Source organism: Eurosta solidaginis, chromosome 1 (assembly GCF_040869045.1).
Source record: "Eurosta solidaginis isolate ZX-2024a chromosome 1, ASM4086904v1, whole genome shotgun sequence".
Classification (NCBI taxonomy): Eukaryota; Metazoa; Arthropoda; class Insecta; order Diptera; family Tephritidae; genus Eurosta; species Eurosta solidaginis.
The window spans coordinates 363031927-363058200 of record NC_090319.1 but is presented as its reverse complement, the minus strand read 5'-3'; the positions used below and the strand labels follow the sequence as shown (position 1 = coordinate 363058200).

Below are 26274 nucleotides of genomic sequence, written 5' to 3'. Positions count from 1 at the left end.
AGTTCTTTCTTCAATTTCTTCCGCAAATATCTCGTAGCAGATATAAAATTTTTGAGTTCAGCGTTCGGACCCGTGATCCTGGGTCCAAAGCGCGTCTGCGGGCACATACTCACGATATTTCTTGGGCGAGTCATAGCAGCTGTGAGCTAAAGTCAAGAACCACCGTAGCTGCTTCTACAGGCAGTCCAGACGCATACTCTCGGGTAAAAAAAAGGGCACCACATGAAATGGGGTCTTGTTTTTTTTTAAATTCACTTCACCACTGAGTGTAAGTAGAAATAATTACACAAATATAGCAAAAGGTAAAACATTTAGATTTATCACGCACGTAAAAATGTAAACAAACGAGAAACGTCAAACACGGGGTATGTTCACAATAGAGGAACTGGCAAAAGCTCTTTTCCAAGGGTTGCCAGATGGTAGCCATAGGGTAGCTCCGAGCGTGGTGAGTACAGGAAAGGGATGGATATAGGTTATTATGGTTGCGGTCGAGATTAAGGATGATAATAGGAAAACGGCACAAGAAAACGGTGTATCTGCTATGTTGTTATCTATATAAGGGGGTGTGACTGTAGAAAAGAGATCAGTCCAAAAGTCTATTGCACCAATTCGTCTGTGCTGCGCGGTCCGTCATCGTACAAAATAAGTACCTAATGTGTAGTTAGAGTGTATTTCCCTTGCGCGTAAAAGTAAAGCGAATTATAAGAGTGAGATTGTGTTTAAAAAAAAAAAAAGATCCGGTTTAAAGAAAAAAAGAAAAAAAAAAAAACTTGTTTTTTTTAAAAGGCTTTTGGCCTTATAAAACCTATCGGGTCCGTCGGTAAAACAATTCAACCAACGGCATAATGGATGTGGAATAGATTTTATGAGGGTAAGTGCCAGATTTTAAATTTTTTTTTGAAATTTTTTTTGTTAATTCCCTTTTTTTTTTGCGCCATTTGGGGTTCACGCAACCCCATTGTCGACTTCGGTTATGAAATTTTCCGTGTTTTAATCGCCCCCCATTTTAATTTTCTTCTTTTTTGAAATAATCATCCCTTTTTTGTTGTAAAATTTTCTGGATACATTTTAATTGTGTCGGAAAAATCTAACCGCTTTTTTTTCTTGTCTTTCTTGTTTCATATCCCTACTTAAAAACTAAAGTTTTCTTCGGTAAAAGTAATCCTCATAATGTTGAGCACGTATTTTTTTTTGGAAGATTTTTGTTTTGGTGCTATCAATTTTGCTATTTTGTTGGTGTCATAAACACCCTAATAAAAATGCGTGAACGCCAAAATTGGCGTGAAATACCTCCATTAGCCCATGTAAGTCGAGCTGATTGGTATTTTTCTATTCCTCTAGTGGGAATGCCATCTGGTCACCGCGGATGACGAAAGCTCCAACAGCGCCAGGGAAAATTATTTATTACATTTTACCGGACATTTATGCGTTTCATGTATGCAGTTATACTGGTCCCTATACCAATCACCTATATTTGAAAACAACTATCCCCATATGTTATCTGGTTCCGGCAGTCGAGACTGCAAGCAATATATATATACCCTTAACAACATTAACAACTCGAGATCGACGAGAAGCGGCAGTAATAAGAGGAAGGTGTTTGCAGGGATAATTGTAGTCTAGTTTAGGTGTTTTTTATATATATAGTTTGTTCCTGTATGTAGTAAATCTCGTATAAATTTGAACCTTGCCAAATGTAAATGCACCTATAAGGCACTACAAAGGCACTCCAAACGGAGAAATTTAAGGAAATACGTTTTTTTTTGTATCGTGCAGTGGCCAATAAACCCTGCAACAAACCCCTGAACTTCCTTGAGAGCGCTCTTGTAGGTAGGCATTAGGGTGGTTTCTCGGATAATTTTTTGAAGTGGCTCCGATTGAGCCCAAAAGCGTTTGGATGAACTTAGGTGACCAAGTAGGCCTTGAACAAATTGCCAATCTCTGATTGGAAAACACTTGTAGGGTATATCCCATGATGGAAATGGGTGTAACATATATAAAATTATTCGTGTTTGAGTTATATACATGCTAATGGATAATATTTTTTTTCTTTGCCAAAATTAGAATAATCGAAAGACTGATTTTTTTGTAACATTGTATTTTTTTTTTAATGATTCCGTTACATGTACATATGTCTTATTTTTTTGGTACAGTGTCGTATATCGAACATTTTTTCAGAATATATACATACATACCGTTTTAAGTTTTGAAAGTACGTATATGCATCTATATATATGTATATATATATGTAGGCATACACCGTTCGGCAATCTATTTTTTTTGAAAACGGTTTGAATTTTTATTCCGTGTCCTTTTTTTTTGTGGTTTGTGTTAAGCCTGTGAATAATTATACATTTTTCTTGTGGTACCTGTGGATATTCACATATATATACATATATCGATTCGAGTGTGATATAAGTTTTTTGTTTGTCCTGGTCTAAATCTTTATTTTTCATGAGCATTGATATTTGGCTCGATAGCCATAAAGTACGTTTTCTTTTAATTTCTTTGTATAGAATTAAGGTATTTCAAATAAATAATGTGGTAGATTGAAATTGGAAAAGAAATTGAAATGGTTTGCTAAAATTTAATCGGTTGGGGGAGGGTGAAGATGACATTAGGGTGAGTATGCAGGGTCATTTGGAGCAGAGGAAAAGGGGACTCGCTGCCAAGCAGAAATTCGAGCGGTCCAAGGCAGGGTGGGCTTTCTGCGAGGGAGGTGCACGGATGTAAGTTTAATGATGATTGTGACATCCGCCCCGCATCAAGGTGGACAAGGGTTAAGGGCCCCGACCTCTCGCCCTGAGCTAGCTGGGGGACATTCCACCTTGATTGCGCAAAGGGGCGGATTCACCCCTAAAAGGTGTACGTGACAAACCTAAATTGTTTATTTCTGCTCAGAAAATAATAACAATACGGGAAATTTGGTAATTTTGACGCGTTTCCATGCTTATCCGAAAATAGCAGTACAAGAAAATGCAGCAGCTCCGTTTTATAAGGCTTTATTTCGCGACATAGTGGAGCACATGCACAATGACCTTTTGCACAATCTCGAATTCAATACTGTGATCATTGTGAATGAAACTAAGTGTGATATCTTCTGCATAGACGTCAAAATTCCAAAGTGATTGGATCACCTGATTTGTAATTGACTACCGGTATCTCATTCTGTATCTCTTTCTATCACACGCTGAAGATAGCCGGTCCTATACGCCGCCATATTGAACACCCTGTTATAGTGTTAACTATTTTGTACTCTTTACATTAATTTTTTAAATAATTTTTAATTGAGTTTTCGTGTTAACTTAAAATTTTTGAATAACTTCAAAAAATGAAAATTCTAATTAGTTGGAAAATATTTAAATAGTTAACACTATATAGTTAACACTATACCTGTCAAAACGCTAAAAAGTATCACACTTAGTTTCATTCACGACTGTGGTGTTGGCCCTCCTCCAATAACTTCTTTAGGCCAATTAGTCTACTTGCTTGCCAAATATGTTCAGATTGTGGTTCATATTTAAGAAGGATCCAATTCTTGTGTCGCCGACATCAGCTTCAATAAATTTGAGCTCAACATCACGTACAATCGATCGGGCCTTAATCGCAGCAGGGATCATCGCTCTATGATCTATGATTTACTTAAATTGAATGGACAAGAGCCATTTATGTACATATTTGCATATACAATGTTGTTTTTGTTTTTGAAATTTGACATTTGAATTTAGGTTGAAAAGTATGCTCATAAAAATTCTAAATTTTTATTATGCACTGCCTTGCCGACAGTTTCCAGTGATTTAGGTTTTTTGTGTATTTAGGTAGAAATTTAGGTCAACTCGCACACAGCATTAATTTCGTTCTTAAAAAATTATTTAAATCTCGCAACATAAACGAATAAGTAGTTAAAGCGAATTTGGGCTCCTTAAATCAAATCAAATATTCATGTTGAATATTTTATATTGTTTGTAAGAATGTTGTAAAGAAAAGTTGTTTTCTTTAAGACAGATGTGACGACCAAAATGATGCAAACTTTAAATGATAGGTGGCCCTAACCGTTAAAGCCGTTTAATTTAATATACCCGAAACCGAATAGGGATATCTCTAACCTCGATACTAATAAGTATGCAGGACATTCAATGATAAACAGGTTAAATCAAATTTAGGTTTGTCTTCGCAAAGTCAGCATAAATAAAGGGAGTTTAGTATAGTTTTCCTGAGCAAAGAAGTGACCTAGAATGTTGAGACATTATACGTGGACCTGCAAAGTGTAAGTCCCTTTTTCATTACAAAATCATTGAACTCAAGTCGATCATGACATAGATTAAGAGGGTTATAAAGGGGGGAAGTAGTTCAGCAACGCCCGTACCAAGCAGTTCTTAAAATTTTTGTTGCTAATTCTTGTTGTTTTCCGTGTTTTATTTCACGCTTTCCTTTAAGAGGAATTGGTAAATGTAAAGGGGAATAGAATACACAAAAGCAAATGCCAGCAGAATTAAATTCAAGAATTACGTAATGTAATTCAATAATGCCTATGGAAGCAGAGGTAGAGGGCGGCCCCCACTTCGTTGGAAGGACCAGGTGGAAAACGATTTAAACTCCCTTGTTGTGACCAATTGGCGCCGGTTGGCGGAGCGAAGGAGCGACTGGCGCGCCTTGTTGGACTGCCATAACCGTTTAGACGATTAAGCGCCAATTAAGTAAGTAAGTAAGTAAGTAAGTAATTCAATAATTAGAAGTCGGAAATAAGAAATTGTTCTTTTATTAATAGATATTCACAAAAAACCGAATAATTACGGCTGCGAAACTGGTGAAAATTGTATCAGCACAAAACGCCTTTTTAGCTAATTCTTTTCTTTGTACAACAATATCACCAAAATTACATCAACCACATGAAAGTCTTATACTTTTTTTTTCAAAAATATCTTGACAGAGTACAAGTATTACCTTGCCGCATTCGGATTATTGCTTCCGAAATTAAAACGCGTCATCTGAGACCTCTCCCGAAATTTTTGACATGTATTAAAAATCGACGCCTGTGGTAAGTAATTCCGTCCATTGAATATTTATTTCTAAATTGAATGCCAAAATCAGTATAGGATGCTACTTTTTCCTCAAAACATACTAAAATATTAAAACTCACAAATATCTTTGAATGCGGGTTAGTCTTAATTAAAGATTTCGCATATGTGGAGCCAAGTAACCATCGCACATTTTAAGGGCGAATTAATGGTGACTTATAAGCTGGAGACATTGGTGCTTTATCGGTAACCGTATCGGTAACCTTTTAACAGCTGATTCGACCAACCTTATGAGAATCAATGCAATCAATTATTGGTGCCGCTAAGGTCGTAACCGTATCGTAGCCAACCAATTGGGTTTTGGTTTACCGTCGTAACGATAAACAGCTGATTACGTTAGGGATACGGATACAGCGATACGACATACGGCACCAATGACTCCGGCTATAACCATAAAGCCATAACCAGATAAAACAGCTGATCGAACCTACCTTAAGCGCCAAATACACGACACGAACATTTCCGCGAACATTCCGCAATCTTGTTCGCAGCTTTGGCCATACACCATACGAACTTTTGGCCGAACATTAGTTCTCTTTCAGACAGCGATGAATACGGACAACAATTGTGCTGCAGCAATATTGCTCGCTGTGGCAATTAAGCGTAAAAAAAAGAGAGAAGATCGCAAAAAAAGAATTTGGTGCAAAGAATGGTTTAAAAAACGAGCAGTTCTTGGACAAAGTGAGCTTATTAAAGAACTGGAATTCACGTCACAAAATGATTTTAAAAATTACGTTCGTATGAGCAAGGCAACATTTGACCAACTTTTACAAACAATTTTTTAATTTTTCCATTAAAGTCGCATAATCATTATTCTTTTTAATTCTATTACAATAATCTTTGCTTTTTACTTGCCACAATGATGGCAAAGATTTATACATTTCAATAAATTCACAAAGAAATTTTTTATTGTCCATTTTACTTTTCCGCGCACGTCTGTTCCGTTCAGAAATTACTACGATTATGAGCTTTTTCGCCATACACGCACGAACAGTTCGCGCAAAAGTTGAACTTTTTATTTTCCCCCTCCGATTATTGTTTTCGAGGTCAATACGCGTATTTTTGCACCTCGCTCGATATTTTTGGACCCGTATTAGCAGTCGACCCCTGTTCTGGAGAGCCGCCAGGCGTGCAGAAATCGCAAGACGTACCGAATGGCGAATGGTGAATTCGAGAATCGTTAAAATTTTTTCTGGTATGCGGCCTGGCAACATGGCGCAATGAAACCCGCCGTTGTGGCTAAGGCGCATACTACCGGACGTCCTAGGGCGTGAGCAGCAAGGAGACACAAAAGATTTATAAAAGCTACGTGGACGTCTGGTTTTGGGTCTAGCCCAGAACAACCTGTCCGATGCAACCATCCCATACACGAGACACACTGACAAGAGTATGACCGTCCTAAAAAGATTCTTTTCCGGCAGATGCAACAAAACCATTTCTCAGGACCGGGGCCAGGAGACGGTCCCGGATTGGGTTCGATACCTTCCCGGAGCAAGAGAATATGGAGCAGTCCCGCTGCAAGGAGCTGCTGTGAGGATGACAATTTGTGGGAGGGACGCAACAAACTAAATGGGGTTACACTGAAATGACAGTCCTTGGTCGGGAAAAATCCCGAGTCGCTCCGGTACATAGAACCGACGGCCTTGGGAAGCGTTTTTGAACCATCCAATGGTTCTTTCGATAGCTCAAAATATGTAAGCGCTATGTGTCCGTGTTCGTCCAGCAAAATATTTTCTGGCTTCAAATCCCTATAGATTTTACCTAAAGAATGCAGATGATTCAACGCTAAAGCCCAGCCGGCAATTAAATCTAATGTGATGTTGTTGTAAGCTACTTGTAATGCTGTTTGTTGCAGTTGCTGTTGCTGTGCCTGCTGTCTGAGTTGCGAATAATGTTACTGTGGTACTGTACTGTGGTCACTGTGGTGGTCACACCGCCACTCTCTTATTGTGTGTGTATGTCCATTGGCGTGGCGTTACGGCTGGCTGGCTACTACATCCCCGACGATGTTATGTGCACACGTTGAACGTTGACACAGCTGTCGTTGGATTGTTAGGCATGCCATTGGCATTTTCCAAATGGGCATTAGCTCCACCAGCAGCAGCAATGCCAACACCTAGCTATTGCTGGCGTAAATCTTTAATTCGGCCAGAAACGGCGCGTCCGCGTATTTTGTTACATTAGCCGTGTTTTTTAACACGCGTATATCCGTTTACGCTTAAACTTTATATTAGCCGTGTTTTTTAACACGCGTATATCCGTTTACGCTTAAACTTTATATTGACTGCTAAGAGACAAACTATAAATACACCTCTGAAATTGCTGGGCATAAATTTTGTCCTACTAAATTTCAATACGCATTATACTCAGATGTAACTGAAATATGTGTCTTTGTTTCACCCTGTACACTAATTCTATGTATTATATGTGTGTCCACAATTCATCGCAACTGATTCAGCTATATGTTATACCCTATGGCCATCAGAGCGTTGCGTCTCCGCTTTTCGCTACACCCTGTTGCTGTAGCTAGTTGTTTAACCACAGCCGCTAGATGGGTCTCCTAAGCATTATCTAAGCGAAGATAGGCGTTTTTTAACACGCGTAAACGAAACGTATACGCGCGTGTTAAAAAACACGGCTATTGACTGCTAGTCGACAAACTATAAATACACCTCTGAAATTGCTGCGCATAAATTTTGTCCTACTAAATTTCAATACGCATTATACTCAGATGTAACTGAAATATGTGTCTTTGTTTCACCCTCTGCACTAATTCTATGTATTCTATGTGTGTCCACAATTCATCGCAACTGATTCAGCCATATGTTATACCCTATGGCCATCAGAGCGTTGCGTCTCCGCTTTACGATACACCCTGTTGCTGTAGCTAGTTGTTTAACCACAGCCGCTAGATGGGTCTCCTAAGCATTATCTAAGCGAAGATAGGCGTTTTTTAACACGCGTAAACGAAACGTATACGCGCGTGTTAAAAAACACGTCTATTATTGCCTATGTCAATACAAGAGCTCTGTTGAAATAACATTATTGCCTATGTCAATACAACAGCTCTGTTGAAATAACATTATTTTGCTGTTTTTGCTTTAGCAGACATTCCGTAACTTAGTTGGCAACGCTGCTGCCAATATGTTGAAAAAAGTTGTGTTACGATCAGCAGGCGAAGTAGGAAGTTTTGAGTGAATAATAAAGTTAATTCTGTTAAAAATTGGATAAGATCGTAGGATTTAATAAATACAAAAGAGTAGGCTGCATTGAGAACCAATTATTCAAACATATAGCATACCCATCAAAGAAGGCAAGTGATTACGAGACGTAAGTTCAAAGTGAAGGGGTCGACGGCACCTCCGGGTGCTTGTGATAAGACGGCTAAACGCTCGAGAAAATTAGCTAAACTTGTCAGATATCGTCATCCCAGAGTGTAAGGGCAGCAAAACACTCGAATACATTAACCGAACTTATGTGGATTCATAATCGTCTTACACAAACTAGAGCGAACTATCATTAAAAAAAAAATATATAAATTAAAAATGTAAACATTCGGTGGCGTCCTACATGCGTACGTGGGGCGTATAATTCTAAAAAATAACAATAGTGCTAAATAAGCAACCAACCATCAAACGACTGGTACAACAAATGCTAGTCCTGTTGTTCACACAAAAACATACAACTAGTAACGAGCATATACAACGAAACGTCCTTACTTTAGTGCATCGGCGCCACCCCCCAATGACTGTGTCCAGCACACAAGCAATGGAAATACAAGTTACACCGCAGTCAATCACCGAAAACAGCATTACAAATAATAATAATATTAACAAAACAAATCTAGAACAGTCCCTTGTGACAGCAGCCAATACACACACCACAGTAACTGCCAATATTAGCGTATTAATGCCACCTTTAGGCACTAAACTGTTGGCCAACACACAGCAATTGCAACAACATACTAATAAAGAGGCTAACACAATTGAAATGGATATAGTAGATGCCACAAAAGATGGTGAAATGTCAGTATTACTGGCTAACAAAAATTTTCATTATGATGACGTACTTTCAAATACGGAGGAGTTATACGAAGCTATCGATGCTGACGCCGATGCAGATTGTAGATGTGAAGGAGGTGCCAATTTCGTAGCTGGCGAAGGAGTAGAGCAGCTATTGAAGGAGCAACCACATGCACAAGTAACATGGTTAGATAGTGAACAAATTGATGCGCTTGACTTGACCACTTTAGATATTGGTAATATGTTCTTTAATCGTGTTGATAGTGCAGAGATAATATATCAAAAGAAAAAGAAAGAAATTAAAATGGTAGGAAAATATGTTATGGGTGATGTGCTGGGTGAAGGCTCCTACGGCAAAGTAAAGGAAGTTCTAGATTCAGAAAATTTATGCCGGCGTGCTGTAAAAATTTTAACAAAACGTAAACTGAGACGCATTCCTAATGGGGAACAGAATGTGCAGCGTGAAATACAATTGCTGCGTAATTTGCAACACAAAAATGTGGTAGCGCTTTTAGATGTTCTATATAATGAAGAAAAACAAAAAATGTATATGATTATGGAGTATTGTGTGGGAGGATTGCAGGTAGATATGTGAAGCGTATGAAATATTAAGAGGATTTAAAATATTAAACCTTTTATATTTTAGGAATTGGTAGATAGCGCACCCGAAAAGAAACTACCTCTATTCCAAGCTCATCGCTACTTTTGCCAATTAATCAGCGGTCTAGAGTATCTTCATGGTTGTCGTATTATACATAAAGATATCAAACCAGGAAATTTGTTGCTTACGCTTGAGCAAATATTGAAAATTTCCGATTTTGGTGTTGCCGAACAATTGGATTTGTTTGCCGTGGATGATACATGCACCACCGGTCAAGGATCGCCCGCATTTCAACCGCCAGAAATTGCTAATGGAAATGACACATTTTCGGGTACTAAAGTTGACATATGGAGCTGTGGTGTCACGCTGTGAGTATAAAAAATGTATATAATAGCGATAAATGCACTACTTGAAGGTTTTGAGGACTGCTCTTGGTGAAACGTGTGGCTCCAACGAAATCTGATGCGTTCGAGTCTTACATATATCAGTCTAGTTCGTGTATCTGGTTGAAACTCCCAAGTTATTTTGCTTTTCAGTTTTATTGCTTAACAGCTAGTGACTTCCTATTCAGTGTTGCAAATATGTATCTCATTTTGAAAATGAAAGAATTAATATTCATAAATTAATAGGCTTGCCAAACAATCAGTTATAATGATGAATGCATTTGCTAACTTTTTAATTTAATCCTACATAGCTATAACATATGCACGGGCCAGTATCCATTTGAAGGAGATAACATTTATAGACTATTTGAAAATATAGGACGTGCTCAGTGGCAAGTACCAGATCGGTTATATCAATTAGACGCGCAATTGGCTGGCCTCGTTTTGGGAATGTTGCAATATGATCCTACTAAACGATATACCATACAACAAATACGCTGTGATCCGTAAGTGGCTACCAAAATATACATTAAACACATATGAACCTATCCAAATTCTTTCTAAATAATCATGCATACAGTTGGTTTATGTCAGCACCCGAAGTGAAGGATCAGTCGATACCCATTCCGCCATTAAAGCATGATATTTATCGTCGTTCAACAGTACTGCCTTATTTAGATGCTTATCATTATGAAACTGAACGCGATTTAGAAGAGGTCTACTTTACAGAACATGATTTGAATCGTTAGTAGCTTTAGTTGTCTTAAATATTCATATGCTTTTGACAATATTTTATTTACCCTTATGCAGGTGAATTAGCACGCCAAGCTGCCGCTGCAGCCGCTGAAATCAAAGCACAACAACAACAAAAACAGCTCGCTGCTGCAAATTCCACAGGTCCTTCAACAAGCGGCGCCGCCTCAACGAACAGCATTAGCAAAGAGAAAAAATCGTCATCGCTAAAAAGGCGTGCCAAAAAATTAACATCATGTATATCTGTAAAGAAGCTAACAAATTGCCGGCCATCATAATAGGCAATTATTTGGCGTCACAAAAATAAGAAAATTACGAGCTCCTAAGCTCATATAACAAGCACAGTACACATGCATAGTCAGTCATTGGAGTGGAGTGATGAAAAGTGTAGTTTAATTATTATATAAAAATTAAAAAGTTAAAAAAAATCTTTAACATTTTATTACTCTTTGAATGTCAAGTCAAGTCAGTTAGCCTTACAACAAGAAAATGTAGTTTAGGCGCAGATATTTGCAGAGCTCTTAATCTCTCGCTGCCAAATGTTTGCTACACAATAAGAAAATTCACAAAAAAGTACTACTTAAGTAACTACATATATACAATATTATAATGGAGTATTTCTTTTTAATCTGTTTTTTTTTTATTATTATTTTTTTTTTTTAATTTTGCGTTTGTTAGTATTTATTGAAGAAAAAGAATTAAAATAATTATAATTATAAATTTTCGAGTTAATTGTATTATTCGCGTTCGAAGTTGTTGCATAATTTTTAGTTATTATATACTTTTTATTATAACTTTGAATATATATATATTGTATTTGCTTTATTTTTTTTAATATACTTTTTTGCTCTTAAAAAATTGTTATGTTCTCCTAGCTCTCGTCTATGTGTGTAGCAGCAATGAGAGAACAAAAAAGTGCAAACTTAATCAAAAATTATTCTTATTTTATTATAAAATGTTTGCGTATAAGTTAAATAACATAAACTTTGTGTAACGCAATTGTCATATGAATATGTTATTACGATGTTTACGTGGAAAAAGGTTTGAAATAATGTCAGTGCGATTGCTTATTTTACTTAGAATAATGTATTCGTTTTTTTTATCTACGCCAATAAGTGTGCAATCGCAAACTCAATCAAATGCATAAATAGATACTACTCTACATACACCCATATATACTCTGTAAACTATATAGTTTGAAAACTTCTTAACAAATTGTTCAAGCAAAAATGCAATTTTTGTTTTTTGCATAAGCCATAATACAAAATATACACACAGTTATAAAGAAATTTTAAAAAATTCATACGTTTCCTACCGACAATACGAAAAAACAAAATTAAAAAATACACGAATTCTGTTTTCCTTTTTTATGTATAAAAAAGTAAAATAAAAAAAAAGTAAAATAATAAAAAAGTAAAATTTGATTTATTATGGATTACGTGTGTGGTTTCTATAGAAAAAAGTTTCCATATTTTTATCACTTGAGAAATATATACCGGTTTACAACTCAACTTGAACACAACTTAACTCCTGTTTGGTATCACGAATTTTTAGCAAAATGGATATTAGCTTAGATTTATTTTATAATGACGAAAATGTTGATGGCAAAATTGCCATGTCGCGAATACGGAAAAAACCATCCCTTGGAACTACCAAATACAGTAAGAAAACGTTTAAATGACAAATGATGAGGGGGATTCAACCATATAACCGTTCCCGAGATGGCCGGGCTAGTACCTTAATAGTGCTGTGTTACCGGGGCGTACCTGATCTGTATCCGGCAAAGGACCATCACATCGATAACACTCCCCAAAGCTTTCGGTGAATAACCTTATGGCTACAACAACAACAACAACAAATGATGAGCTTCTAATGAAGTTATTTTGCAGATTTGTAAGTTATTTTCGGTGTAAGTAAGAAAGCATTTTTCTCCTTACTAAACAACATGGAGGACCATTTTCGCAAACGCTTTCGAAGGACGGTTGTCCCCCTAGCGGGTTAGGGGACTTAGAACATACCCATTGTAGGTATGCCTGTCGTAAGAGGCGACTAAAATACGAAATTGATTCAAGGGGTTGTATAGTGCAACCCTCTCAAGGGGTTGCCTGCGCAATATATACCATCTCCAAGCCAATTGTCAATCTCACCTACCCGTGGCGAATCCTGTTTCATTAACAGCTTAGACTCTGGCTACCCCAAGTTCCTCATGGAACTAGGAGGTGGGGAGGGCGGTATGGCCTAGAAGATTTATTGTGGTCATATAAATAGTTCCCCAGATGGTCGGGCTAGTACCTTAATTGTCACCGGAACGTACCAGACCTATATCCGGCAAAGGAATATCAACATACGTAATACTCCCCAAAGCCTTCGGGGAGTGTCTACCGTTAATACAACAACAACAACAGGGATAGTTGTACCCCTATTTTAAAGTTATGTGCTACACTCCAGTTCCTTGCCGACGGCAGCTATCCAAAATGCTGTGGAAATTAATTTAGTGTTGTACTGGATAACATTACAGTTATTAAAGGGGTTTTAGATATTATTAAGGAGCATATTTGTGCGGAGTGGATGGAAACCTAAAAGACTGCAGGGCAGCAAAGCGCTTCAAAAATCGCATTTTAGTCTAAAGCAGGATTACCAGGGGTAGTGGTTAGTATCGATGGGACTAACATTCGCAAAACTACAGGTTGAGTTGTAATCTTGACCCGAGAGGGCCCGATTCATAGTTTTTTTTTGCATAGAACACCTGCGTTGGCGGCCTTCGGGCGCGCTTATAAAAAATTACCCTGGGGGGGTCCGACCACGGTTTGGGGATCAAAACTAAATGCGCGCAGAACACCTTTCTGCATTAGTGTGTGTGTGTTTACAACAAATCTGGCAAAAAAACAACATGAAAATTTGAACCGATTTTTTGCTTATAACTTTTGACAGAAATAAAAATTTTAATTTTCGCTTTCGGATTCTTAAAACGGAGGTCGAGGTGCGTCTTTTTATACCACCTTTGATAATTGTTTACAAAAATTAGGTGGGGCACTGTCTTGTAAAATGTTACCAACTTATTTTACAATAATACGACTAGTTACAGTTAAACATCTTTCTATGCTGGCGGCCTTCGACCGTCTTTAAAAAAAAAGGACCCCTGAGTGGATCCACGAAAACGAAGTAAAACCAGTATTCAATTTGGCAGATAGAGTTTGTCTAGTTAATGACCCACGCCCATTTAGTCTTAATTGATGATAAAACGTGTATATTTTCTTGGCAACGTTGTGGGTCGCCGTCAAGAAATTACATCAAGAAGAATTTCCGAGCTCTAGGCCACACATATATATTAGTAATAAAAATGTATTTTTTACAGCCCTGAAGATGATTTCTAATTGAAATCGAAATATCGACAAAATAAATAAATACAACATATATGGTATAATTAAGTGCATTTTTATTATGGGTATCAAATTAAAGGTATTAATGAGGGTTTTAAAAGGGAGTGGCCCTTAGTTGTATATGTGAAGGCGTTTTCGAGATATCGACCAAAATGTGGACCAGGGTGACCCAGAACATCATCTGTCGGGTACCGCTAATTTATTTATATATGTAATATCACGAACAGTATTCCTGCCAAGATTCCAAGGACTTTTGATTTCGCCCTGCAGAACTTTTTCATTTTATTCTACTTAATATGGAAGGTGTCAGTGTCATTTTACAAAGTTTTTTCTAAAGTTATATTTTGCGTCAATAAACCTATCCAATTACAATATTTCATCCCTTTTTTCATATTTGGTATAGAATTACGGCAACTTTTTTTTTTCATTTTTCGTAATTTTCGATATCGAAAAAGTGGGAGTGGTCATAGTCGGATTTCGGTCATATTTCATACCAAGATAAAGTGAGTTCAGATAAGTACGTGAACTAAAGCGCCAAATACACGACATACACCATACGAACTTTTGGCCGAACATTAGTTCTCTTTCAGACAGCGATGAATACGGACAACAATTGTGCTGCAGCAATATTGCTCGCTGTGGCAATTAAGCGTAAAAAAAGAGAGAAGATCGCAAAAAAAGAATTTGGTGCAAAGAATGGTTTAAAAAACGAGCAGTTCTTGGACAAAGTGAGCTTATTAAATAACTGGAATTCACGTCACAAAATGATTTTAAAAATTACGTTCGTATGAGCAAGGCAACATTTGACCAACTTTTAACAGATCCCGGAGCGATAGAATACGCTCATTGGCATAATGACCATGGACTTACAGCTCTTCAAGCTTCAAGTGCAATGAATGCATCCAATTTAGCAAAAACTACTCGAGAAAAATATTGTAATTATTTTAATACAGTGGGAGCAGTTCCGTGGCAGAACAATATATTAAATATAAGAAAGTGAATCATTTACGGAATAAAAGCAAAATGAATGTTTGTGTTCACAAAAGAAAAGAAACAATACAATTTTGACTTTTTTCTCACCTCAAATGTGTTTGCATTTTCATCCTGCATCGTGGTAACGCCTGCCAAAGGTTCTTCTTAATCTTTCAAAAAGTATAGCAAATCATAGCACCAAAGAGTAGGAACATATTCATGCTCAGCACCAGCACCAGACTTCAAACTATCTCTCTTTTTTTTGATTCACGCCGGTATTGCGCCCGCAAACTACTTATTTTTTTTATAACTGTATCTTTTGTGGCATCAGGATCTACTTCTTTTAATTTTTCGATTAAAGTTGCATAATCATTATTCTTTTTAATTCTATTACAATAATCTTTGCTTTTTACTTGCCACAATGATGGCAAAGATTTATACATTTCAATAAATTCACTCAGAAATTTTGTATTGTCCATTTTACTTTTCCGCGCACGTCTGTTCCGTTCAGAAATGACTACGATTATGAGCTATTTCGCCATACACGCACGAACAGTTCGCGCAAATGTTCGCCAAAAATTAAAATATTTTGATTTTTGGCGAACATTTGCGCGAACTGGCAAACACCACCATACACGACAGAAAAGGTCGCAGAAACATGACATAACGGGAATGTTCGCGGAAATGTTCGTGTCGTGTATTTGGCGCTTAAGTTTAGTAAAAATATATCGATTTTTGGTCAAGTTATCGTGTTAAGGGCCGAGCGGAAGGGCAGACGGTCGACTGTGTATAAAAACTGGGCGTGGCTTAAAGCCAAATTAAACTTCCTTAACCCTAACGCCATAGTCGTAACCATACCCATATCCATAACCATCTCAATGTGATCGATTAATGGTGCCTTAACCTAAAAATCGTGAAAATTTCATAAAAATGAAGAAAACGCAAAAAACTACAAACATATGCGACAAAAAATAAGTGTCTTAGTCATAACGTATCCAAAACAATGAAGAAAATCTTCAAAAAGTTATAAAATTCAACAAATCAAATATTTTTAGGTTATGGATATGGCTAGGGACCAAAAACCAATTGATTGGCTATGGCGTTAGCGTTATGGTATGGCACCATTAATCGATTACATTCCTTTTCATAAGGTAGGTTCGATCAGCTGATTTATTTGGTTATGGCTTTATGGTTATAAGTCACCATTAATTCGCCCTTTAAACCGCTTTCGCCCATTTTCACAGAAAACAGTTATCGTCATAGAATCTACGCCCCTATCAAATTTCACAAGGATTGGTTAATTTTTGTTCGACTTATCGCATTAAAAGTATTCTAGACAAATTAAATGAAGAAGTGCGGAGCCACACCCATTTTGAAATTTTCTTTTGTTTTTGTATTTTGTTGCACCATATCATTACTGAAGTTGAATGTTGACACAATTTACTTATATACTGTAAAGATATTAAATTTTTTGTTATAATTTGACTAAACATTTTTTTTTAAAGTGGGCGTGTTCGCTATCCGATTTTGCTAATTTTTATTTCGCACACATATAGGAGTAACGCTCTTGCCAAATTTCATCATGATATCTTCAACGACTGCCAAATTACGGCTTGCAAAACTTTCAAATTACTTTCTTTCAAAAGTGGGTGGTGTCACGCCCATTGTCCAAAACTTTACTAATTTTCTATTCTACGTCATAAGGTCAACACACCTACCAAGTTTCATCGCTTTATCCGCCTTTGGTAATGAATTATCGCACTTTTTGGGTTTTTCGAAATTTAAGATATCGAAAAAGTGGGCGTGGTTTCAGTCCGATTTCGATCTGAGATGAGTGCCCAGGAACCTACATAACAAATTTCATCAAGATTCCTCAAAATTTACTCAAGTTATCTTGTTTACGGACGGACGGACATGGCTAAATAAATTTCTTTTTTCGCCCAGATCATTTTGATATATAGAAGTCTATATCTATCTCGATTAGTTTATGCTGTTACGGATTGCCGTTATGCGAACAAAGTTAATATACTGTCCCTACAAGAAACGCTGATAGGTTTACTAATACACTCACATTTGTAATTGACAATGCTGATCCTGCGATGACGTAAGCATTGATACTCAAATTTCTGTATGTTTCTTTGTTCGCTCACGCATGTCCGCATGTACCCAACGACAGCCTATAATCATGAAAAAGGACTCAAACTGGGAAAGCTTCGGACACCTGGTACAGAACAAACGAACATACAGCAGATACCATTATGCATGTGAGACAGATACATAATTCTCAACGGAATTTTATGTATGCGAGAACAGTTTATCCGATTTAATCATGTTGTCACTACTGACTGTCATATAACAATCAAATTATTATCACGGTTGTTTTGTTATTTTTTAAATTCCGCCATTTTCAACCGACGAAAACCATATAAAAAATAAGTTTAAAAAATGAAAAAGAGAGCATTTCAAAGCTCCATGCTAAAAGAAAAAAAAAAAATCAAAAATAATATTAAAAAATACCAAAAGCTGTCGGAATGTGTGGGGCGCAGTCAAAAAATTTATACGCGAAAAATAATAGTGGTTAGTGGTGATTCAATTTTAAATGTGTTTCCGCATGAGGAAAGCGTTCTTCTTTTGTTTTGTTATTTTCTGAATTTAAATTTAACATTCTGAATTCGAATTCTTATAAAACTATTTATTTTAAACAAATAAGTAACACGTATGCTTTTATCACGTACAAAATTAAAAACGTAATGAAATAAAGTAAATAAAAAGCAAACAGCATTGTTTCATTTTTGGCGGAATATAACAATGGTCATTTATGATAGTATAACGGTCAAACCTTATATCTACAGTAAACTATCATTTATGACACATTTTGATAGTTAGAGTGTCAGCACTGATCCAGGAAAAGGAATGAGGGTGAGCAGTACGGCTATATACTTAATCAGTAGGCAATGTTGGTGTATAAGAAGGAGACAACAACTCACACGTACACAGTTGTTTACATCACATTTGCGCAAGTCCCCTTAAGTTTGTGATAGAAGTTTGTATGAGGCGCTGATCGTTAGGTTGACATTGCTGACAATCAGATGATAGTCATATGATAGTCAGTATTCTTGTAGGGGTGTGAGCTCTACACAGCAGTATAAAAACTGCGTGTAGAAAATTCATGGGGGATCGTGGTGAAAAATATGCAACAAAATACATACACATATATTAAATATTTTTTGTACGATTTACAAGTGAATATGAAATAAATTACTGCAATTCATTCTATAAATGTTTATTCACCTGAAGGACTTCTTTATTGGGTAATTCTACACGACAGCGTGAAAGATAGATAATTTATTGAGAATTTGAGTGCGACCGTTGGTCTATTATGCCCTCATCTCCTTCACGGCACCTTATCCAAGCCGACTTCCTCGATGAACCTTAGCAGTTCTCTGGGCTTGAGGGAATACTCTGACCATAGTGTGCCCATAAACTTAGCCCTGCTTCTTGAGATTGCGTCACATTCCAGGACTTTATTTCGAACGCTGAGATTACCTTGAGTGTGGCCTGCCTGTCGCTGAGTATGACGATTGTTTCACGATAGCATGACACTCTTAATACACGTCACAGACGAACAGTTTTTTATTTACATTTTTGGATTCGTGAATCTCAGTTCAAAAGGCGCCTATAAAGGCGGATATTTTTGGATGTGGATTAAGAGTATATTTTTGGATGTGGATTAAGAGTATCTATAATGCTGTCGTATAGAATTACCCTTTATTGGGAAATTGAACATATGCCTCTAGTGTTTAATGGTAGCAAATTACCATGGTGAGATATCTTTTTTCTATGGTGTGAAATTTTTCTAATAGTAATCTATGAGAAATTGCAATTATTCATTTCATATTTGCCATTTATATTTATATGCATTTAAATATATTCTGCTAGAATTTGCAACGGTGCCTTGATATTCCATTTCAATTTTATTAGCGTGTGTGAAATTAATAAAATTAAGTCGATTCATGTGTAAGATTTTTTACGAAGATTTATAACTTTAATGTTCTCCTTTAAAGCTTTAATAGAATATGAGTAAGTAGAGTACTATTTCGTCTAACTACCCCACCCTAAATAGCAACTCTACTCAAAAATGTCCCTATTGTAATGCGGAGTGAAATACCTTTCGTTTGATACCCATATCGGCATATCTCATGCAATTTTTTTAATTTCGAATAGGTGGCATCCCTAAATGGCACCCTACTCAAAAATGTCCCTATTGTAATACGGAGTGAAATACCTTTCGTTTGATGCCCATATCGGCATATCTCATGCAATTTTTTTTTAATTTGGAATAGGTGGCAACCCTAAATTGAAACCCTACTCAAAAATGCCCCTATTGTAATGCGGAGTGAAATACCTTTCGTTTGTTACCCATATCGGCATATCTCATGAATTTTTTTTTAATTTCGAATAGGTGGCAACCCTAAATGGCAATCCTACCCAAAAATGTCGCTGTTCTAATGCGGAGTGAAATACCTTTCGTTTAATACCCATATCGGCATATCTCATGTAATTTTTTTTGTTTCGAATAGGTGCCAACCATAAATGGCAACCCTACTTAAAAATGTCCCTATTGTAATACGGAGTGAAATACCTTTCATTTGATACCCATATCGGTATATCTCTTGCAATTTTTTTTAATTTCGAATAGGTGGCAATCCTACTCAAAAATGTCCCTATTGCAATGCGGAGTGAAATACCTTTCGTTTGATACCCATATCGGCAAATCTCATGCAATTTTTTTTTTAATTTCAAATAGGCGGCAACCTTGTGAAACATTCTGAGTGGCAACACCTAGGTAGAAAGTCTTAGAAGGTGATACATTAGCAGTCTTCCAGTGAGTTTTACAGCTCCGGTTCACACTCAATTCTCACGGGAATGCTCTGGATCATTGAGAGACTTGAGAAGCAGAGGTCGTGATATTTTCGCACACGTGAAATGTGATAGGCAGATGTCGCCGCTGTTTTTCATTTAACTCATACGGCGAAAGGCTAAGTAGCGACATCTATTTTTGATAAAGTAGGTTTATTAAAGGCAGCGTTGCCAAACTAAAGACAAGTGATTAACAAATTATCTGGCTCACAAATTGAACCAGACTTCTATCTGGATTTATCTGGCTCAAATCGTTGTTGTTGCATTTACATGCAAAATTATTTATCTGGCTCAGGCTCTTTGCCACCGGATGATGGCTATTATCTGGCTCACAAATTGATCTGGATTTATCTGGCTCAAATCGTTGTTTGCCGTCTTTCAGTGAGTTTTACAGCTCCGGCTCACGCTCAATTCTCACGGGAATGCTCAGGATCATTGAGAAACTTGAGAAGCTGATGTCGTGAAATTTTCGCACAAGTGAAATGTTATAGGCAGATGTCGCCGCTGTTTTTCATTTAACTCATACGGCGAAAGGCTAAGCAGCGACATCTATTTTTGAAAAAGTAGGTATATTAAAGGCCGCGTTGCCAACCTAAAAAGAAGTAATTAACAAATTATCTGGCTTACAAATTGAACCAGACTTCTATCTGGATTTATCTGGCTCAAATCGTTGTTGTTGCATTTACATGCAAAATTATTTATCTGGCTCAGGCTCTTTGCCACCGGATGATGGCTATTATCTGGCTCACAGATTGATCTGGATTTATCGTTGTTGCATATACATGCAAAATTATTTATGTGGTTCAAGATCTTTGCCACCGTTTGCGTCATACTCTTATAACAGAGAAAATTAATGCATTCCAACAAACAACAGTAAATGTAAATGAAGGTTTTAATAAGTAAGCTTGCTGAAAAAGATATTAAGCTTACAAGATGATGAAAGTGATTGATTTTCATGTATATGTCTCATATATGAATTGAACTGTGTCTTTCATCCATACACAAGTTCATTTCAATTTTAACCTCGATTTTTCCATGTAATTTAATACTAATTACACGCTTAATCTTGCCTAAAATGCCTTGGCCTGCTTCGTAATCCGTAACGGCTTTTTGTTTCTCGCAAATTTTAGTGACAAAATCCTTTCCCTGAGTCCCCTCTCACGAACCAAATTTGTAGTAATATTCGTGGCTATATGCTGCTTATTAGTACCAGCACCATATTTTTGGCAACGAATAATCTTTGTCGTCTAGCATAATTTAATACAGATCCCAATTTAGCTAAAGTTCCCTTGGGATGCCGCTTACGGAGCTGGTTGGGACCAAGATAGATATGCATTTATATATATATATATATATAGTAGTTTATACATACTTACAACACTTACAGTTTTATTTTGATGTACTTTCTTAAACCCATTAGTCTCTGTTTGGCCTTACAAATTTTCAGTCGTTTGTTGAGGTTCCAAACACAGAAATGATTCCGACACTGTTAAAAAAATTGTTTGACGTTTTCCGGAAGATCAACGTCGGCACTTCTTTTGGATAAACGCTCCTTTATGTTCCTGCAATGGAGTATATCCATGCCGTTTATTTAAAAAAAGATGTCCACAAGTCTTTTGATGTCATCCAAAAATTGGGCAGATGGTATGATTAAACTGTCCTTAGACAGCGAGCTGGTCCATCCACTTGAAATTAACGTGCTTTTTTCCATCTTCAAGGCCAAGCTTTCTTATAATGTAGCCACCAATATACTCCAATGCATAATTTCTAAGAGCGATGCATGGGTCTGAAGGGTCTTCTTGTGGTGGATTGAGGGTTGCGAGAACTTTCGGCTGCACCTCTTCACAAGGCTTTCGTCGAGTCACTTGAATAAAAGTTTTGGGAGTGAGGTTGAGTGGAATCCAAAGGATCCAGCCAATTAGTGGTGTTCTGGTCCACATTACCGGTACCTTACAAGTGTTCAGTGTTCCGGGCTATATGTAAATGAAACATAAAATTTGTAGATACATAGTTGATAGTTGGTAAGACAAATACCTAAAATGTACTTCCGGAGTCTGTATCTGAAATCCTTCGGAGTAGGGTTAAGACCTGCTTTGCTGCGGATAGCAGTAAATAAATTTTCCAGAACGTCCTGGTTTAGCCTATGTGTTAAAATGTATTCCACATCCGAATTAGTATTCAAATACTCGTATAGCATAACTAAAGCCCAATAAGACATAACTGCCATTTTGGAACAGCTCTACGACATAGTGTTTGTTTTTATTTTTAAATCTTGAAACAATCGGCTGCATCTTGGGCTCATTCATTCTCTCTTAGCACATCAAGCTGCTTTGAAAGAGATCTTCCAAACGGGTCCCTTAAAAATATATTAGCATCAAAAAGATATTTTATTAAAAGGTCATGTAAGGATTGTACATGTTGTATCTGATTACCTTGCCAGGGTAACCATATGTTTTCATGTTCGAGTTCATAACATCAAACCAATCGTTAACCAGCTGAATAAAATCCGCTGTCTCCTTTGGTTTGTATACATCGAACCCTAGCGTGTGACAATGTGTTATGGCATTTGCCGTTGTATTGGTGCTCTTGATATCCTTCCGATTCCTGAACGTAGCTTGCATGCAATGTGCACTTGGAGTATTGGACGCACCTCATTTGTCAGCTGCGTTGCCCACAATGGTTCTTAAATTGTTTCTACCCTGTATGGCTTTTATACTTCCACATGATGAGATTTGTATGCTCATTACCTCAAAGAGTAAGACTCTTTCCTTCGACGGATCATTTCAACGCTTTTCCATGTAAGACGAAAATTCTATTGGAAGCGATTCTACAACTTTATTTGGTTACTCTCGCTTCGGATGGCCGTTAATCCACGATTCAAAGTTTTTGCTTTCTTCCTTGGGAATTGTCTGTAATATCTCGAAAGCAGGCTCCTCGAAAGCCACGAAGAACGCACTGACTTTATTTTCAGCATTTCAACTCTTCACTGCTTTCATTTTCTCAAATTTGAGCTTTGGGATCTGGAACTTTGACGGAAATCACAAATTAAAAACTCTTTATGGAAATTATGTATGTTAATTCTTAACAAACTGATCGGAAATAAACTATACATATGTATGTTAATGTTTTGCATACCTCTTACCAGACATCTGTAGAGATGATTTCAAATACGTCGCAAACTATAAGTATTAGACTGGGTCGATTTATTAACCGATATCGCGCCATCGCTTTTTCGATAGGATTTAGGCTCAGGAAAAAAAGTTCCACTACGCATGCCCAAAAAGTAATTTTCGAGCCTGCGAAAAAAAATGGCGAAAGGGTAAATTGTTCAACCAAAACCCAAAAAATATTTTTTTGGGTATGCGTAGTGGAACTTTTTTTTTCCTGAGCCCAAATCCTATAGAAAAATCGATGGCGCGATATCGGTTAACTTTCGTCCATACAAATCGACCCAGGTTAATAAGTATACATACTGTAACGAATATTAGAACACTAAGGGATACTATCATCTCTAAGGCGATACTAAGCAGTTACTTGTATGTACATAAACAAATCAATCATTATGTATACACATATGTACATACAAGCAGCGGAGAGATACTCACAAAAGTATGCAATCATCGGTGGAAGTGTTACTCACATATGCACGCGCATATGGCTATGCGAGAGGCTATAAACGTGCATCTGTAGTTTATATCTATTAAGTTTATAGCTGGTAACCAAGGCGTATCTACACCAGGTGGTGGCAAGCGAATTCAATCAACTCGCCGTGCAGATGAATGTCAAGTCAAAAGAAAATTTTCATAGATTTCTATTAACTGACATTTTGTTGTACAAGGCTTTGTATGGAAAATTATCAAGAAGAAGCAATCAGCTGATGGGATAACACCACCTATAATGAATTCGCCTTGGCTGGTAACTAAATAGTAAATTCTAGAAGAAGAAACGCCTAGAAGTATGCGAACGAGACAGCAGAGGGTATAAAAGGAGCGAAAGCTGAGTAAGCAGCAATCAGTTTGATTTAAGCACGCTATCAGTTGCGAAGTATAAGTGTTATTGTGAAGTATTTTCAAAGTAGTCTAATAAAGACCATTTTGCATTATTGAATATTGGAGTTATTTATTCAAAAGTTTAGCGATACGAACGTTGGCAGAAGGTTGCAAATAAGAGGAATTGAACTAAATTCGTTACTATACATTTCGGTACATTCAAATGTTTCAAATTGAAGCTACACTCATAAATATCAAAAGTCTTACGAATTTTTGCTTACAAATATCGCTTTATTCTACACGAATTCTTATTAAAAGTTTTGTTCTACGCGCATTATAATTGTTTTTATCAGGGATGCACCTTAACGTTAAGCTAATCGTTTATCAAAAAATTTCCACCGTTTCCGTTGAAACACTTCGAAATATTATCGATAAAGAAATTATCAAGATAAATTGTATCTCGTTTTTAACCGAAACGAAAAGCTTTCGTTAACGTTAAAAACGTTAACGAAAACGTGATACTTTATGTTTGAATTATGCTGGCAATGCTATAGCCATGGTGAAGCCGTAAGGTGGCAACAACGAGCGCACATACACACACAAACTCTATGTAATTTGTTTGTGTAATTCGTTGGTGGTAATGTCAAAAATACTCTGAGAAATGTTCGTACTGTCAAAATTCATGAGAAAAGTTGCAATCAGCTTGGATAATGCTTTCACCTTTAATGACTCCGCCATCAATCAGATTTGCCAGCATAGTTTGAAATTAATAATCAACATAAACGATTTGATTTCGTTTTGATATGGCAGAAAACGAAACGAAATCATTTCGTTAATTTGACGATCTTAACGTTAATAAACGAAACGAAATGACTTCGTTTCGTTTATTAACGTTGATTATCGTAACGAAATGATATCGTTTCGTTGGTTAAGCATGCCTGGTTTTTATACGTAATAGTACAGTTATGCATGTTCAATATTTTACTTCAAAAATATTCTCACCAACAGGAAGCGAACATTTCTTGAAACTAAGAAAAAAACATCCTGTATATATATGTGTGTGTATGCTGGTATCTTATCTTAGAGCCTTACAAGAGTAACTAGAATTTTAGTATTGTATAAGGGTAGATAATAAATAATACAATTCTGGTTATGTGTTTGGCGATCACATGGAAACTGGTGTGGTGTTTAAGAGAGATGTATCCTTATTAAATACCACAACGAAATGCTAAGTTGTTCAGAATCAACCCCGGCCTGCATGCGATGTGTCCCCACATGACACCCCAACATTTTTCGGCGCGATCAACAATAAGACAGCACTGACGCTAATCGTTAACTGTGCCATGACTCATGACTATTAGTAGATAATTGATAGCAACAGCAGCATGTAGCCACAAATGATGTAAAGAAATCGTGCCGACGACGAGTATTACAGCTAGCTCAGAACATCTCCTTCAGTGAAACTACGCTACAAAAGTGCGACCATTTTAAGTATGTCTCCCTCTCTCCGCAAGGAGCTACTTCCGAAATTTTTTGATCGATCCGCAAGATTTTGAGGCAAAAACCGCGGATCTTTCCGAAATGGCTGAAACGATTCCTTAAATACATATAAACAAAACCTTTCCAAATACTGTTTTTTTTTTTAATTTCGCTTTACAAGCCCCCCAGATACTCATCCGCAAGTTAATGATATTGTTCCAGATCGTCAAAAATACCCTTGACGTCAACAGTATGTTTCCATATTCATTAGTTGTGGACAATATGATACTCTGAAATCCAGCCATTCAATACAGAAGTTTACGCCGATCACTTTGTCGGTGCGCCGGCCACGCCGCCGCCGCCGGTATGTAATAGAGCCTACGCCGCCGATTAAGTGACCGGCGTAAACCTCAACCCCCCTCCCATATCATAATTCTGTGAATTCAATACTTAACGGGATATTTCCTTCATTTTTAAAGCTACAATGCTAAAATTTTATATGAGCAATTTCCTAAGTTTGGCTTAAAAACTATTTTCAACTATCTTGAAAAAATGCATGTTGGGAATACTCAAGCAAACCTCAACAAAAAAAAAAAAGACAAAACATTCTGATCGATATGCGAATACTAGTACTACAAGCGGATTGCATGAAGCTGGAACTTAGAACAGAAATCCTCCATTTCCTTATACTGCTTGC

At 36.9% G+C, this 26274-nt stretch overlaps 1 protein-coding gene across 1 annotated transcript; it reads left to right on the top strand.

Annotated features, from left to right (window-relative positions):
* Positions 1–8205: 8205 nt before the first annotated feature.
* Positions 8206–12256, top strand: LOC137238162 (serine/threonine-protein kinase STK11-like). The gene is made up of 5 exons (XM_067762832.1): positions 8206–9683; positions 9747–10069; positions 10396–10590; positions 10665–10828; positions 10895–12256. The coding sequence occupies exons 1-5, from the start codon at positions 8730–8732 to the stop codon at positions 11113–11115; spliced, it is 1857 nt and encodes a 618-aa protein (XP_067618933.1). The 5' UTR covers positions 8206–8729; the 3' UTR covers positions 11116–12256.
* The last annotated feature ends 14018 nt before the right edge of the window (positions 12257–26274 follow it).